The sequence below is a fragment of the Globicephala melas genome, chromosome 13 (assembly GCF_963455315.2).
Source record: "Globicephala melas chromosome 13, mGloMel1.2, whole genome shotgun sequence".
NCBI classification, from domain to species: domain Eukaryota; kingdom Metazoa; phylum Chordata; class Mammalia; order Artiodactyla; family Delphinidae; genus Globicephala; species Globicephala melas.
This window is the reverse complement of record NC_083326.1, coordinates 58,835,254-58,853,336: the sequence shown is the minus strand read 5'-3', so window position 1 is coordinate 58,853,336 and position 18,083 is coordinate 58,835,254. Positions and strand designations below refer to the sequence as shown.

The following is an 18,083-nucleotide window of genomic DNA, read 5'->3' as shown; positions in this document are numbered from 1 at the left end:
TTCATTACTGACAAGTGGCATGAGCGTCAAGCTTCTCTCATCACCCCTTGCCCCCAAAGTTCCATGAGGGCAACAGTGAGGGGCCAGGCTGTGCTACCCACGCAGTAGGTTTGTGTTACGCCTGAGGGACCCTGAGCTCAGGGAATCCAAATCTCTTACTTGCCTATAAGCACACCTGTTTGTCCTTTGCTCCAGAGAGAGGCATTTATTATACTGAACAGGAAGACAGCCTGCCCTCTGCTTCAGGAGCAGGTGCTGCCTCTGTCTCCCGCAGCTGTTCGCTATACCAGCATCCTTAAAAAGACAGCCCAGAACAAAGACCATCAGTGCTTCCACTGGTAAAATGTGCAGAAGCGTGAGAAACCTATGGAGAACGGCATCCCAACATCCTCTAAACAATTCAGGTGTTATACATTTCTCTCATTATAAGGGGAGTCAAGGTTAGAGACACACTCAGTATGAAGAATAGATTTCCAACTGATCCCAAGGGTGACTTCTACTAGTATCCTGCTAAAAATCAATCATCTTAAAAAAATAAAAATAAAAAGCAAGTTTCTTTGCAGATCTCAATTTTGATTCATACAGAGTACTAACAACCTTGAACACATTTATTCAAGATCGGGAATAAACCTTACCCAATTTTTCAATAGTTACTTAGTTCTCCACACCTGGTAGCTTAGGTATGGCTCATCCCATCCATAGACCCAAGCATATATCGTTTTCTTTCTTTTATTTTAGAGCAGTTTTAGACTCACAGCAAAATTTAGGCAGCAAGTACAGAGCTTTCCCATATGCCTCTTGCCCTACACAAGCACAGCCTCCCCATTAGCAACTTACCCCACCAGATGGGACATTTGTTGCCACTGATGAACCTACATGAACAGGACATTATCACCCAGAGTTCACTGATTACATTAGGGTTCACTGTTCGTGTCCTACTTGCTGTGGGTTTGGACAAATGTACAGTGGCATGTACCCACCATTACAGTATCATACAGAATATTTCTACTGCCCTAAAAATCCCCTCGGCGTCTCCCTCCCTCCCACCCTCCCTATCCCACCCCTCTAGGTGGTCACAAAGCACCGAGCTGGTCTCCCTGTGCTATGCGGCTGCTTCCCACTAGCTATCTATTTTACGTTTGGTAGTGTACCATTATAAAGCAATTATACTCCAATAAAGATGTTAAAAAAATGAAAAATAAAAATAAATAAAAATATTAAAAAATGAAAAAAAAAATCCCCTCTGTTCTGCCTCATCACTCCCTCCCTTCTACCTCCTGGCAACCACTGATCTTTTTACTGTCTCCATAGTTTTGCCTTTTCTAGAATGTCACACAGTAGGAATTGTACATACGTAGCCTTTCCATATTAGCTACCTTCACTTGGTAATATGCATTTAAATTTCCTTCATATATTTTCATGACTTGATAGCTCATTTCTCTTTAGCGCTGAATAATATTCACTTGCCTGGATGGACTACAGGTTATTTGTGCAATCACCTACCAAGGGAGATCCTGGTTGCTTCCAGTTTTGGAACTATGAATAAAGCTGCTATAAACATCCTTGGGCGGGTTTTTGGGTGGACATAAGTTTATCACTTCTTTGGGTAAATATCAATGAGCACTCCTGCTGGATTGTGTGGTAATATACTTCTAGTTTTGTAAGAAAGTGTGGAGCTGTATTCCAGAGTGGCTGCACCATTTTGCATTCCCATTAGCACTGAATGAGAGTTCCTGTTGCTCCACATCCTCACCAGCAGGTGGTGGTGTCAGTGTTCTGGATTTTGGACATTCTAATAGGTGTCTAGTGCAAGACTGCATCTTTATTGCTCCAAGTCAGTCTCAACCAGCAACTCAGCATCACTTCGGAATTTGGTAGAAATGTAACTTGCTGAGCCCAACCCCAAACCTACTGAATCATAAAGTCTGGAGTGGGATCCAGCAATCTCTTAAAAGCCTTCCAGGTGATTCTGATGTATACCACCAACATCATCAAAGTACATTAACATTTGAGAATAAGGACACTAAGTAAATCAGCTCAAAAAAAATTTACTGGTTGTTATTACTGGTCCTAAGTTGGCCTAACAGATTGAAAGAAAGGAGTTATATTCTAGGTTTGGGAAAGGTTCTCTCTCCCTCCAATAGCTATGAACAAAGCATGTTTTCCCCATGGCCATGAAGAGGACCATCTTTGGGTTGGAGCTGACACAGAAGAGGTTTGGAAGGATCTCATGTCCCTGGTAATATTACTGAGCCACTAAATCAACGAACTGCAAAGTGTGACTTATCTATGGGCTTCCTCTTACTCCAAGTTGATACATTTCCTTTTTGGTTAGTTTGTATGAGCAGTCTTTATGTTACTTGCAGCCCAAAGCATCCTGATTAAAATAATTTATTTCTAAAGTTCCTCTGTGCCCTAATGTTTCTGTTTCCTTTTAGAACCTCCTCCCTACAGCTATCCTGGGACTCTCTGCAAGCTTTCGTCCAGATAAATACGTGCATGTGCTGCAAAACAAACGGACGACTTTATAGATTGAAACTGTGTCCATGAGGGCCAGTGCTCATGTGCTTTACCACTGTGTCCTCCATGCCTAGGAGAGTGTTTATCAAATAAGAAGGTCTCCATAAATAGTTGTTGAAAAAAGGAAGGATAGGAGGAAGAGAGGGACGATAGGGAGGGGGGAACCAAAATGACGTGTGGAGGGTATTTTAACTCAGTTATGTCTACTCAGCTTTCCCACTGGCTGTCCTTTTAGCTGGTTCCCCTGGGGTTGTTTGATGCCTGCTGCATTCCTGGATGCCACATCACATAACATCCAAAGGCGAAAAAGGACTCTTTCTCCTTGTACATCACTAAAGAGCAAAGGAACCTTTTCCAGAAGCCTCCCCAGCCCTGTGGTCTTCTTTGAATGTCTTTTGGACCAGAATTTCACTGGTTGAAGATTGAAGTATGACAATTAACAATCTTTAAAATATTCAAAGAAAATGTGGAAGTACCTTCTAAAACAAGACTGGAAAACAAGCCACTGGAAAAATAACAGTTTGATTAGTAAAAGTGACTGCATATCTCACCATCTACCTAGAATAAATATATTTGGATTGATTTAAATTCTAGTGATAATTTAATCATATATTAAGATATATGGATAGTTCTAAAGGCTATGATTGACAGATTTAACTATACAAAATGTAAACATTTCTCTTCAACAAAATGTATCATGAATAAAGTCAAAAGACAAATGGTAGAACGAGGGAAAATATTTAGAAAACATATAACAGACAAGTAGTTAATAACCCTACTATATAAAAGACTCCTACAAATTGAAAAGGAAAAGATTGTAATAGCATCCTAAAGATAGAAATAGATAACGTGATGATTAAAAATAAGGTCAACCAAAACCTATGGGATGCAGCAAAAGCAGTTCTAAGAGGGAATTTACAGCAATACAATCCTACCTCAAGAAACATCTCAAATAAACAACCCAAACTTACACCGAAAGCAATTAGAGAAGGAAGAACAAGAAACCCCAAAGTTAGCAGAAGGAAAGAAATCATAAAGATCAGATTAGAAATAAATGAAAAAGAAATGAAAGAAACGATAGCAAAGATCAATAAAACTAAAAGCTGGGTCTTTGAGAAGATAAACAAAATTGATAAACCATTAGCCAGACTCATCAAGAAAAAAAGGGAGAAGACTCAAATCAACAGAATTAGAAATGAAAAAGGAGAAGTAACAACTGACATTGCAGAAATACTAAGGATCATGAGAGATTACTACAAGAAACTCTATGCTAAAAATATGGACAACCTGGAAGAAATGGACAAATTCTTAGAAAAGCAAAACCTTCCAAGACTGAACCAGAAAGAAACAGAAAATATAAACAGACCAATCACAAGCACTGAAATTGAAACTGTGATTAAAAAACTTCCAACAAACAAAAGCCCAGGACCAGATGGCTTCACAGGTGAATTCTATCAAACATTTAGAGAAGCGCTAACACCTATTCTTCTCAAACTCTTCCAAAATATAGCAGAGGGAGGAACACTGCCGAACTCATTCTACGAGGCCACCACCACCCTGATACCAAAACCAGACAAGGATGTCACAAAAAAACAAAACTACAGGCCAATATCTCTGAAGAACATAGATGCATAAATCCTCAACAAAATACTAGCAAACAGAATCCAGCAGCACATTAAAAGGATCATACACCATGCTCAAGTGGGGTTTATCCCGGGGATGCAAGGATTCTTCAATATACGCACATCAATCAATGTGATACACCATATTAACAAACAGAAGAATAAAAACCATATGATCATCTCCATAGATGCAGAAAAAGCTTTTGACAAAATTCAACACCCATTTCTGATAAAAACCCTCCAGAATGTGGGCATAGAGGGTACTTACCTCAACATAATAAAGGCCATATATGACAAACCCACAGGCAACATTGTTCTCAATGGTGAGAAACTGAAAGCATTTCCTCTAAGATCAGGAAAAAGACAAGGTTGCCCACTCTCACCACTCTTATTCAACATAGTTTTGGAAGTTTTAGCCACAGCAATCACAGAAGAAAAGGAAATAAAAGGAATTCAAATCGGAAAAGAAGAAGTAAAGCTGTCACTGTTTGTAGATGACATGATACTATACATAGAGAATCCTAAAGATGCTACCAGAAAACTACTAGAGCTAATCAATAAATTTGGTAAAGTAGCAGGATACAAAATTTATGCACAGAAATCTCTGGCATTCCTATACACTAATGTTGAAAAATCTGAAAGTGAAATCAAGAAAACACTCCCATTTACCATTGCAACAAAAAGAATAAAATATCTAGGAATAAACTTACCTAAGGAGACAAAAGACCTGTATGCAGAAAATTATAAGACACTGATGAAAGAAATTAAAGATGATACAAATAGATGGAGAGATATACCATGTTCTTGGATTGGAAGAATCAACACTGTGAAAATGACTCTATTACCCAAAGCAAGCTACAGATTCAATGCAATCCCTATCAAACTACCAATGGCATTTTTCACAGAACTAGAACAAAAAATTTCACAATTTGTATGGAAACACAAAAGACCCCGAATAACCAAAGCAATCTTGAGAACGAAAAATGGAGCTGGAGGAATCAGGCTCCCTGACTTCAGACTATACTACAAAGCTACAGTAATCAAGACAGTATGCTACTGGCACAAAAACAGAAATATAGATCAATGGAACAGGATAGAAAGCCCAGAGATAAACCCACGCACATATGGTCACCTTATCTTTGATAAAGGAGGCAGGAATGTACAGTGGAAAAAGGACAGCCTCTTCAATAAGTGGTGCTGGGAAAACTGGACAGGTACATGTAAAAGTATGAGATTAGATCACTCCCTAACACCATACACAAAAATAAGCTCAAAATGGATTAAAGACCTAAATGTAAGGCCAGAAACTATCAAACTCTTAGAGGAAAACTTAGGCAGAACACTCTATGACATAAATCACAGCAAGATCCTTTTTGACCCACCTCCTAGAGAAATGGAAATAAAAATAAACAAATGGAACCTAATGAAACTTCAAAGCTTTTGCACAGCAAAGGAAACCATAAACAAGACCAAAAGACAACCCTCAGAATGGGAGAAAATATTTGCAAATGAAGTAACTGACAAAGGATTAATCTCCCAAATTTATAAGCAGCTCATGCAGCTCAATAACAAAAAAACAAACAACCCAATCCAAAAATGGGCAGAAGACCTAAATAGACATTTCTCCAAAGAAGACAGACAGACTGCCAACAAACACATGAAAGAATGCTCAACGTCATTAATCATTAGAGAAATGCAAATCAAAACTACAATGAGATATCATCTCACACCAGTCAGAATGGCCATCATCAAAAAATCTAGAAACAATAAATGTTGGAGAGGGTGTGGAGAAAAGGGAACACTTGCACTGCTGGTGGGAATGGGAATTGGTTCAGCCACTATGGAGAACAGTATGGAGGTTCCTTAAAAAACTACAAATAGAACTACCATACGACCCAGCAGTCCCACTACTGGGAATATACCCTGAGAAAACCATAATTCAAAAAGAGTCATGTATCAAAATGTTCAATGCAGCTCTATTTACAATAGCCAGGAGATGGAAACAACCTAAGTGTCCATCATCGGATGACTGGATAAAGAAGATGTGGCACATATATACAATGGAATATTACTCAGCCATAAAAAGAAACGAAATTGAGCTATTTGTAATGAGGTGGATGCACCTAGAGTCTGTCATACAGAGTGAAGTAAGTCAGAAGGAGAAAGACAAATATTGTATGCTAACACATATATATGGAATTTAAGAAAAAAAAATGTCATGAAGAACCCAGGGATAAGACAGGAATAAAGACACAGACCTACTAGAGAATGGACTTGAGGATATGAGGAGGGGGAAGGGTAAGCTGTGACAAAGCGAGAGAGTGGCATGGACATATATACACTACCAAACGTAAAATAGATAGCTAGTGGGAAGCAGCCGCATAGCACAGGGAGATCAGCTCGGTGCTTTGTGTCCACCTAGAAGCGTGGGATTGGGAGGGAGGGAGACGCAAGAGGGAAGAGATATGGGAACATGTGTATATGTATAACTGATTCACTTTGTTATAAAGCAGAAAGTAACACACCATTGTAAAGCAATTATACTCCAATAAAGATGTAAAAAAAAAAAAAGGGCAAAGGGCTGAATAATTAGGGTATCCATATTTCATAATAATAAGTCGCTACTACTAAGAGTGAGTTAAAGATATATAAGTATTGCACTCCAGCCACTAAAGAGATGTTCAGAGAGTACTGACTGATGTGAAATCAAACTGCAGAACCTTACGTACAATATAATATCACGTTGTGAGAACTAGTAAGTAAGAGACTTGGGACATAGATTGATATTTATATGTCTAAATGGGCATAGAGAGAGATGTGCAAAGATAAACACCCAAGTATTATCCCCAAGAAAGGTACTGCAAGAAAGATGAGGAAATCTATGACCTTCTTCACTATATATTTCTGTAATTTTTGCCTTCTTATATGGTACCTATGAATTCAGTAATTAAAATAGATCAACAAGCTACAAACATTAACAAATAAAATGTTATGTATGATGAATTCATGATCCAACTTAAGAGCAATATAGTCTAGCTAAAGAATAGTAAATATGTAACAATATATAACACCTAACGGAAATATATGTTAATACCTGTATCTTTTCTACTGCTAATATATGCTAGAAAGAGTTTTCAATGCCAGCTATAAATCCATGTCTATAGTCACGTGTCTAGATCTGTAAGGAAGAAATATGGCTATTTGGTCAATAGAAATATTTTACCTGAGTAGTTATATTACTTACATTACTCATTCTACAAAGGTAATAACATGGATGGAAGATCAGCAATCTTGATCTCAAACTGTTCTATTATTTTTCTTATTTTAATAATAGGTATAACCATACTTCCTAATAAAATTTCTGCTATTTGTTGTTTTAATTTCATTTATATGCATTATTCATTTTTAAAGCTTTCTATTCACTCAAAATTTATTCTAATAGGTAATGCAATTACCGGTTCTTTGTATTCTTAAAATTAATTTATAACAATATTACCCAAACACAGGAATGTGGTTAACCCTCATAAACTAAAATTGTGACATATCATCAAGCTTTCATAATCTGTTGTTATCACTCTGCAAGTTTTAGCTCTCATTTATTTTACTTCTTTTTAATTTAGTTTGTAACAACGGGAGCGACATTACCCTTACAGATGAAGCAGGCAAGTTCTAATCGGAGCCCAAATGCCACTGAATGTGTTCCAATGAGTTATCCATCCACATTAAAGAGGACAAATGAGCTGAGAGCTGGTGTGATAAGAGGAGGATGAATCTGAGCCTGCCTAGGCAAGATGGATAGAAGCACACGGGACTATGGGGTCAAAGATAAAATCCATCTATTTCCCAATTTGTGAAATTGGATTTGCTGCGTTTGAGGCACAAACCCAGAGCGAACCTGGCGAGTTAAGGGTGCGTGAACTTTTCCTGAAATGTCCTGAAGACAAAGGTCATACTGAGACTAATTCTTTCTGCTCTTGGGTCAGGGGCTCAGAAGCCAGGTAGAGCCTGTCTCAGAAGCAGTCCATAGGGGAAGAATTTACCTGTGCACACTTCAGTCCCTTATATCCACAGCATCAGGACCCTCACCTCCAATCTCATTCCATGAGGGTCTTATATACCTTCCTGATGTCTGCAGGTAAATGGGCAAAGGGGAAGACATCCGCCAGGATGCCTCCATCACAGTGAGAGGCTGCCTTACTGCTCTAATCACGCTGTGCTTCTCAGGCTTTGGGTGTTAACTGCAAACTCAGAGGTGTTAGGGCCTGGGGCAGTGCTCTTCCAAGGGCTAACATGTCAAAAACACTCACTGGGTCACTAATAATGGCAACCACCACTGCAGACTGATGCCTCAAACGTGAATAAAGCCTTCACAGTTATCCTATTTCTTTGCCACCCTTCAGGGACTTTGGGTCACTGTGCTTTTTCCCAACAACACGGGAAGAGTCAAAAATGCACCGTTTTCCCAGGTTCCAGTGAATATTGCAACAGCTTTTGACATTAGCTTGAGGACGTACATCTATTTTTTGTTTTACTTAAAGCAATTTGGTGAGTGGGTCAACCAAAACCCATCTGACCAGCTTAAATGTCCTATTGGAAGATTTTGCCATAATAGTGTGTATCCTCAGTCGCAATAAGTGTATTCGTTTTATCAGAATTTGCTAGCAGACCTATTGGGTTTTCCTCAACACAGTATGCAAAGATCCGAACAAACTTGTTGGCCAACCCGATACTCAGACTTCAGAGTGACCCAAGTTCTCTGCTAACCATTTCTCATGCATTTAGCACATTTAATTCTCCCAACAGCTCTATGAAGAAGGTGCTGGTATTGGTAGAAAACAGACTAGAATTATTAGAAACTTAGGTTCCTAGGTTTAGTAATTTGTTGAGATAGTTTTTAGCTGTTAGTGTCAGCGCCAGCACTCACCCCAAGTCAGGCAGACTTTAAAGTGAAAGAAGTTAGCCAATGGACATTGTCTTCTCTGAATATGTCCGAAATATTCACAAAGGCAATTTAGAATGTTCAGTCCTGCCCTGAGTCTTAACGAAAACCCTAAGTAAGCAGTGCATGTTGATTATGCAGAGGACCCAGTCTAGGAGAAATGCCTACATAGAGACCACAAAATAGACGTCTACTGAATCATAAGTTTGAGAAGGAACTAAGGCATTTGCTCTAATAAAAATTAAAAATTTCATTCTCAGTACTAAATTTTTTTTTTAATACATAAGAGATTTGGGCAAAGATTTAGATGACCCAGTGTCTCTTTAAAAACTGCCCAGGTTAAGATTTAGTGGGTGTCTTCCTCTTTCTAGAAGATACTGCTGTGGGAAGCAGAAGCATCCTTAAGCCTTCTGGTGGCCTTAGGCTCACTCAGCATGCTGAAGTCGGTACTTAATAGGGGACTAATCCTGACCACAAGCATGTTTCTCTATGACAGCAAAGCCCCTCTGACAGAGACTGATGGGATCCGAGCACTAGAACCAGAAATTTGGTCAAGCGCTTCATTGATAAGACATACAAAACGCAGCCCAGCGGGTTCTGCGATTTTCTTCAGTGTCAAATGGCCCATCAGAGGTACGGCCGGGGGAAGCCACAGCCACTGACTGATAATCCCTGGATCTCTCTCTTAAATTTCTTTCCCTCCTCAGTGCGTTCAAAGCTACACAGGGAGCTGCCTACAAAGGCTTCAACCTCACACCTAGAAGTCTGTTAGCAATGCTCACTCTTCACCGTCAAGGGGCCTGCTTGGCACCTTCTAGAACTATCAGGGCACTTAAGAGTCACAGAGGCAGGATAACGCGGACTCTGAAAGCAACCACCTCCATCTGTCTGGTCTTCCTAGAGGCCTTTCCAAACCTCTCATATAGAGTTGCCCCAATAGTTCTAACCCTATCCCCCTCCTCCCCGCCCATGGCCTTAGGGCTCAGACATGAGGAAAGTGCTGACTCAGTGTTTAAAGGCAGGGTTTCAGGTTTGGGTATTACAGCCTCTGGGGCACGAAAGCTGTAAGGCAGGGACTGAATATATTATAATAAAAAAGGTGCCACATTGCTGCTCTGCACCTGTCCTCCGCCCAATTGCGATGCACTACCCAATGCCATGTATTTACATCTGCAGACTAATAGGGCAGATACTTTTTAATACCCTTTTAACGTTTATAATTAAGAAAGGTTCTTACAAATGTATGGACACCAAGGGGGGAAAGCAGGGTGGAGCGGAGGATGAACTGGGAGATTGGGATTGACATATATACACTAATATGTATAATATAGATAACTAATAAGAACCTGCTGTATAAAAAAATAAATTAAATTAAATTAAAGAAAAAAAGAAAGGTTTTAATGGTTTAATGTGTTGGAAATGCATTAAAAAAAACCTGTTGCCCTTTGGCAGAGCTCTTTTAGAATTAGAATTACCACACTTTAATTTTTTTCCCTGGTAAATAAACTTAAATGAAAAATAAATTATGTTCCATCCAATGAGGTCTTGGCCTGTATTCATACTGAATCTCAGCCTTTGTCAGGTCTTAGATGGGCTCCCACCTGCCCCCCCGTGCCCATGGGTGATCTGTGAGGGTCCAGAGACGTACTGCAATGCCAGCAACAGTTCTGTACAGAAAAGAAAAATCTGGCTACCCTTGATTTAGGAAGAACACAAATCAAGTTTTGACAGGGTTTAAATTCAGATCAGACCCATCCCAACCAGACTGTCTGTTTTGCCCCCACAAGAGGAATGAAGAATAAAAAATAAATAGACACAGAGAGGTCGGCCTTCAGTGGAATGCAGGTATCACGCAATTTGGGCTTCATGGAAGGCCCTGTTGCCAAGAAACCCATCACTTTCCATTTCCCATATGCGAATCCCATTCAAGAGTATTTAAAACGATTGGGATAGACATATACACATTACTATATATAAAATAGATAACGGATGAGAACCTACTATATAGCACAGGGAACTCTACTCAGTAAATACTGTGTATGGCCTATATGGGAAAAGAATCTAAAAAAGAGTGGATATATGTATATGTATAACAGATTCACTTTGCTGTACACCTGAAACTAACACAACATTGTAAATCAACTGTACTCCAATAAAAATTAAAAATAAAACAAGTCACTCCTGTGTCACATTTAGCAAACATGGTGAATTAATACTCCAAAACCAATATTAACCTAAATCTAGTGAGATTTAGACTAGGCCTGGTAGGACAGCGTGTGTTGCTACATAAAGCACGTTAAAGATGGTCTCAGGGTATACGGTAAGAGACATCACGGAATATTAACTTGTAGTTAATGGAACATTCCCCACGGCCATCCAAGCATGTGGCAAAGGCAGGAGAGAGCTACACAAATACATCTGTTCTAGGGCAGCAGTACGACCACCATCGCAAAGAACAGGAGATGCACAGAAATGTACACCACCACAGGCTGAGCATAAATTCACTCTCTCACAGGCCACAGAGCAATGGAAGGTGAAGTGACTTGAAGCAGATGAAAAGTACGGCCCATCTCTCATGTCACTGCAAGTAGGATAGACAAGGTAGCTGTAACTGTGTTTATCAAATCCCAAGTAGAACAAAAATGCATTTTAATGTAACACATAATCGAGGTTGAACAAAAATGCATTTTAATGTAACACATAATCGAAGTTCTTATTACAGTCACAGAAAAGGTTCTAACTAGGCATATACAGAACAAATATATACCTCTCTACAAACATAAAATGTACCCCCCCTTACTAGTTTAAAAGAATAGTTCATTATTTTAAAAAAACCCTCCAATTTCTTATCTCACTCGTTATTCGTGACAAACAGAAGGCTGTCTGTTGATGGGATGGCTGTACCATCCTGAGGCAGCACTTATATGCATATACTTGAACTCTCTGGAAACACAGCATTACCACCTGCTCTAGGAGGTAAGATTTCCACAAGTCAGAAAGATAAAACGTTTTTAAACTTCGAGAATTATTCATTGAAAACCAATGCAATTGCTTAAAGTCTCAAAGGGGTTTACAAAGCATCCCATAAACTAAGTATACGCCATACAACATTATCAGAGTAATTACCAAGGTGCAATCACACATGCTACAACATGGATCAACCTTGAAGACGCTGTGCTAAGTGAGTAAGTCAGGCACGAAAGGACAAATTCTGAATGATTCCACTTACATGAGGGACCTCGAGCCATCAAGCTCATAGAGACAGAAAGTAGATCGGGGGTTGCCGGGGGGCAGTGGGGGGAAGGGGCATGGAGTTTCAGTTTTGCAAAATGAAAAGGTCTTAGAGGTTGACTGAGCGCGCGGAACGCCACTGAACTGTACATTTAGAAATGGTTAAGAAGGTAAATTTTACGTTAGGTTATTTTAGCACGATTAGAAATAAAAAATAATCTAATAAAAAAAATCCTACCTTTCCATTCTCTATCTCTTTCTATTTCTCTTCACAGCATTTATTGTATTATATATGTGTGTGCATGTAATATACACATATTTATATATACAAGCACGTACATATATTTATTTATTTATTTATTGCCTGTACAATTCCTCCCTCCAATACCCCCAAATATATCAGCTCTGAAGGCCAGATCTCGTCTTGTTGCTCTGCCCTTAGGGCCTGGAACAGTGCCTTACAAATATGGGTGCTTAATAAATTTCTTATGCATAGAATTTTTAAACAGTGCAATCGTTCTTTTTTCAAATGTTTTTAGTTATATTAATTCTAAAGAACACATTTCAGTTCAGCTTCTTCTCACTCTCACCAATCCTAATTGTTAAGTCATTAGTTTACCATCATCCTGTTTTAACTCCTGGTGCCAGTTATTAGCAAGCCACTTAGCCACAGTTAAACAATACCCAGGATACATAAAAAGCGATATCCCCAAATAAGCACTTAAAAAGTCCACTGTGAAAATCAAGCTAACAGCATCACCCATTTCTCTTTTTCAAGTAGCTACCAGTTAATGACTTGTGATATACAGGCTGCACATAGTTATAAGGATATAAGATATAATAGAAAACACAAACTAAATTGCATTTTGCTTCACTGGATACTGAAATAATTTCAGCTCTCTGAGGTTTCCCAACTATAGCTGAAATGCAAAGTTGAAAAATAAGTAGATATGTGTATAAATCTTCAAAGTAGCTCCTGACTATAACCATTTTTAATATCCCGTGTCGGCAGGGCCTTTTCTCATGTTTAAAATACCTTTACAGATAATGTCTAACCCGATCTTCAAAAACACCTTTGATATTATCAGGGCAGGTGTCGAGGGCTCCTATCTGGAGAATCAGAGAAGCCAAGTGATTTGATCAGGGTCACACGTGCAAGGGCCTGTGCATATATCTGAAAATAATTTCCAGAAGCGTAAGAAGCAAGAGGTCTGGCAGTGTGCTCCCGTATGATTCTTGAAAGAAATATGACCAGGTGATGAGATCGCATATACAAGCCACACATGAAAATCAATTCCAGGGCACAGAGATGGGTCATAAACAGTGATCTTTCCATTTCAATGCATGAAACGAAATACGGTTTCGTGGGTGTCACCACAGCGTGACAGGACAGGCCCCATGGGTGCAGCAACGAAATGAAAACAGAGCTTGTCCAAAAGAAATAGATTTGATAGAAAAAGAATCAGAGAATGGCGTCTGGCATGGATGCAATGCCCAACTGCAGGGGATTCTCTGAGTCCAAATATAAAACTGTATCCCTCCGATTTTCGATTTACCAGATAAGTAATCTCAGGCAACAAAATCAGGTTGCCAACATCTAATTCTTTTGAATGAAAATGTTAAAAGATAATTTTTTTTTCGCCACGGGCAGTTAACTTGTATTGACTACTTGTGACGTGTAAGGTTCTGTCCTAGGCATCTTACATGCACATTAGCTCCTTCAGGCTTCACAGCCACACTAGGAGATACAACACTATTATTATCACCCCTGTTTCATAGATAAGACAAGAGAAACTCAGAAAAGGTACGAAGTCTTCCCAAGGTCACATGTCTAGCTCCGTGCAGAGCCAGGACTCAAACGCAGGCAGCCTGGTACCAGAGCCCAAATTCTCAACTGTTGACTCCAGCTGTAGTATCCTCAGGCACTGGCATCTCATGACAGTGATATTTTAGCATAAAACCAGGCTGGAAGCTCAGAATAAGAGTCAGTCTTTCAAATTTAACCTGTTTAGCTGTATGAAAAACTCACGGGTTTTCCCCGTTTGCTCAGATTTTTGCAAACGTCATCACAGACCTCCACTGCCCAGCAGAGCACTCGATATGCATGATTAGGGAGAACTTGGAAAAGGATAAAATAAAAGTGAACTCCGAGACATTCAGGATAGAAATATACACTGGATCATTTCATTAGAAAGAGAACATAAGACTCTTCATGTTGAAGAGGCCTTCAGGTTCAGCCAGCTCAATCCTCTCACGAGTATAGAATCTCCTTCTGCAATGCCAGGTTCTGCCTGAACCCACCAGCCACTGGAAACTCATTATGCATGACTTAGCGCTTGTCAAATCTGCACAGACACCCTGCTCATCCCCACTCTCTTTCTCAATTCTTCCATCATTCCTCGGTGGTTGAGCAAAGTTCCAGAACATTTCCTATCCTGGGTGCTTTCCCTTGAGGACAGTCTATTCTGTGCTTTCTCTCTTAAAATGTGGGGACCAGAAGTAAGTGTGACAATATTAGGGAGGCTTCCCAGCACTGGTAGAAAAAGACTATCACCACCTACAACATAGGCTTTGCTTTCTTAATGAAACCTACACTTACATTAGGGTTTTTTGTTTGTTCGTTTTTTGGTTTTGTTTTTTGGAGGGGGTGGTGAGGCAACAGCATTACAGAGTGATTAACAGAATATGGACCGTACTGTAGATGCATATGTATTTAAACCTAACCCTCAATCTCTTTTTTTATATGTGCTGCTGCTAAATTTTATTACTCTAATTCCAGACACACACTCTTGGCCTTTTAAACCACACGGGACGGATGCCCAATTATTCCTACTACCTGTCACCCTATTGGATTCATCCACTGTTCATGCCTGGCCAAGGCCGTTTTCCATCTTCCATCTGCTTTGCAGAATGCTCAGTGTCTCTCTCAGGTTTTGAGATCCATGACTCGCTCTTGATGAACCCTAAACACTCGCGAACCATCTGAGGAAGAGGCCGGGACTGTTAGCACATTTTTCAGTCTAGAGTGTGTAGCATCCACCTTCCCCCTTTTCATTCCGTCCTGCATACCACGATTTCACACGGCTCACCTGAGCAGTCAACAAGCTCTCCTGCAGATTTTCTCAAAAGTCTCAGTTCAACAAAGGGTGAAACTGCATTTCTTCTGACAGTAAAAGGCTCATTCAACTTCCCTTTCCTCACCCACCCAGCATCTCCCCCTCTCATTTCTAGCTTTGACCCTCTCACCTAACATATTTCTATTTCCTAAGATTGACTTGTTCGACCACAGCTTTTTCAAAAATGCTCAATCCCCGTGCAGGACAGGTATGCGACAGTGTCCATGGCAGGTTACAAATGGTAAGAGGAAAAAGCCTGCTTTCTCATCAGGCTTCCTTGCTTAAGTGAGATTAAACCTCTAAGGCACAGGGCTGGCATGCAGATATCCATTCAGGATTGGTTTTAGTGTTTTAAAAAAGGACTGCCATTCTACTATGAAAGTTTCTACATTCACACATCATGCAGCCATAACAAAAAGGCTTCCTGAAAACAGATATGCATGCCTTATATTTAGGGGAAATGTAGACAATAATCATGTTGATACCTGAAATGTACAGGCACAAAACCAGAAGAAAAGACAAAAGAACAGAACTGAAAACAATAGGTAGGTGGGGTTGTCAGTGACTAGAATGACAGATTGGGTCCTTTCTCCAGCCTAGACAATGGGATTCTAACCTTCTTTTGGAGAGGAAGGAAGACGATCTAGCACCATGCCCCCAAACAGGATTCCTCAAAATAACACTGATGTGAAAGAACGCAAACTTATTGCTCACAGATGCGGGGAGGACCGCAGGGGCTTCTATTTCCCTGCCCCTAGTAAGGGGGTCACAGTATTGGCCCCAGAGACTTCAAGAGGCAGTTATAAAATAAATAACAGATTTGAAGACAATTCTTATATTGTAAAGTGATAGATACAGGGTTACACAGCTATTGTTTGCATTACGACAGATGATAAATTACTTCAAAAAAGGCAGGGAAATTTTATTCAGTGAAAGAGAGAGAGGAGATGACATGGTATAGAGAAGTGAGGAAGAGAAGAGTGTTGTCAAACTCCTTTCTCCTTGGACCGCCCATGGCGGCTGTGGGAATCACCACAGTTCTTAGACCAGAGGCTCTGCGCTGAGCGTGATGTGACCATGGGGGCGTGGGACATGGGAAGCAGACCTGGGTGGACAAGGCAGGCCCAACAGCACTTACCCCAAGAAGAGAAAGGGTCCTGTTCCCTCTTCTAACAAAAATAGTTTTACAAAAATAATTTTTTTCCATGAGCTTTGGGCTTTTCGAAACTATACACTCCAAATTATGAAGAAAGAATGAAGCAGTTACCATTGTTAAGGTTTAATCATTTCTCCTACCAGACAGGGTTAGACTGCGCTCTGAGTACTTTTAAATCTTAAGAGGAAACGAAACCTACTGATAAGTGTCCTCTTAAATAATGCCACCCGAAGAATCAATTATCTCCATAAAAATGTCTTGAGTCTCCTCACCTCGGCCCTCAATTCAGTGCAAGAATCTGCATTCAAATGATGAAAGAACACTGCGGTATCCCAACCTGTCACTTCTCTCTACTTCCGACCCAAGAGCAGCCAGACAGAAACAGCACTCAAACCTCTAACGGGCTCGCTCTTTAGGGTCTGATTTTTATAAGACTCTGCATTTCTCTCTCCATCAACCCACAGAGCGGGCTCTGCACAGTCAATTAGAACTTTATCATCTAAGAATTTAAAGCCGGCGTGCAGTCCACAAATCACCCTGGCTTATTTTACAAATGGGCCCCATGTCATTGGCAAGCAGCCCCTCCATTCAATATCCGTCCATAAAAACACAGCTTTAAAGCTACCGCTAAGATGGAATCTAGCCTTCCAAAGGCCCTCGAGGCTACAAGCACGTCAACAGGGAACATAAAAACAAAGGGACCCAGATGAGAGGCGTTGACCTATGAGCAGACATCATTAAAGCAAACAGTTTCTGTCAACTTTGGGATGATTCCCGTATGAATTAGGTGATACTCCTAGGAAGGTGTAAATTAAGAACGGAGGAAAAGGGGGCGGAGGCCTCCTGAGAAATACCAAGCCTTGAGGTTTGAAGTCCACAGGCTATTGGGTTGCTGTCCACAGGTGAAGGGACCTTTTGTACCCAGACAGGGTCCCAGCAGAGCTGAGGGAAGTGTGAGCCACCTGCACGGAGGTTGCAGGTCAAAACCCAGAAGACACTGACAAGCGGTCCCAGCATCCCCGGACTCACCAGCACACTTGGTTCTGGTTCTGAGAGCAGGCCCAGGAGAACCGGTGCCACCCTCCCCTGGCCGGGTGAGAAGCACGCTGATCTCATACTCTGTGTCCGGGTCGAGATGCCCGATCTTGTAGCTCGTGGAGTCCACTGGCTGCCGGTCGCTCCAGCTCCCGCTGGCGGTGCAGTATTCCACCTCCCGGGCCACGATGGGCCCATCGCCATTGATGGAGTTGGCGTTGAGTTGGATCCACAGGTAGGTGGCCCCCACGGAGGCCAGCTGAGGGGGCGCGATGGGGACAGGGGGCTCTGAAAGGCAAACAGGAGGCCATCCTTCAGACACTTGAGAAGAGCTAAATGCACATCGATTACTAAAACAGGGAAGACATTAACATTTCAGCAATGAACTGACGAGAATGGTTTTGCTCAGGTTAATACGAAAAAGCATACTGAGGGAGGTTTGCATAGCGTTCACATCTGTGAAA

General features: G+C 40.6%; 1 protein-coding gene across 7 annotated transcripts in view; it reads right to left on the bottom strand.

Moving 5' to 3' along the window:
- Positions 1–18,083, bottom strand: part of PTPRM (protein tyrosine phosphatase receptor type M) — a 745,966-nt gene that overhangs the window by 400,112 nt on the left and 327,771 nt on the right. For all 7 annotated transcript variants that reach the window (XM_060310545.2, XM_060310547.2, XM_060310546.2 and 4 more), the window contains exon 7: positions 17,614–17,907. In XM_060310545.2, the coding sequence (XP_060166528.1) occupies positions 17,614–17,907 (294 nt within the window). The remainder of the gene's footprint in view (positions 1–17,613; positions 17,908–18,083) is intronic.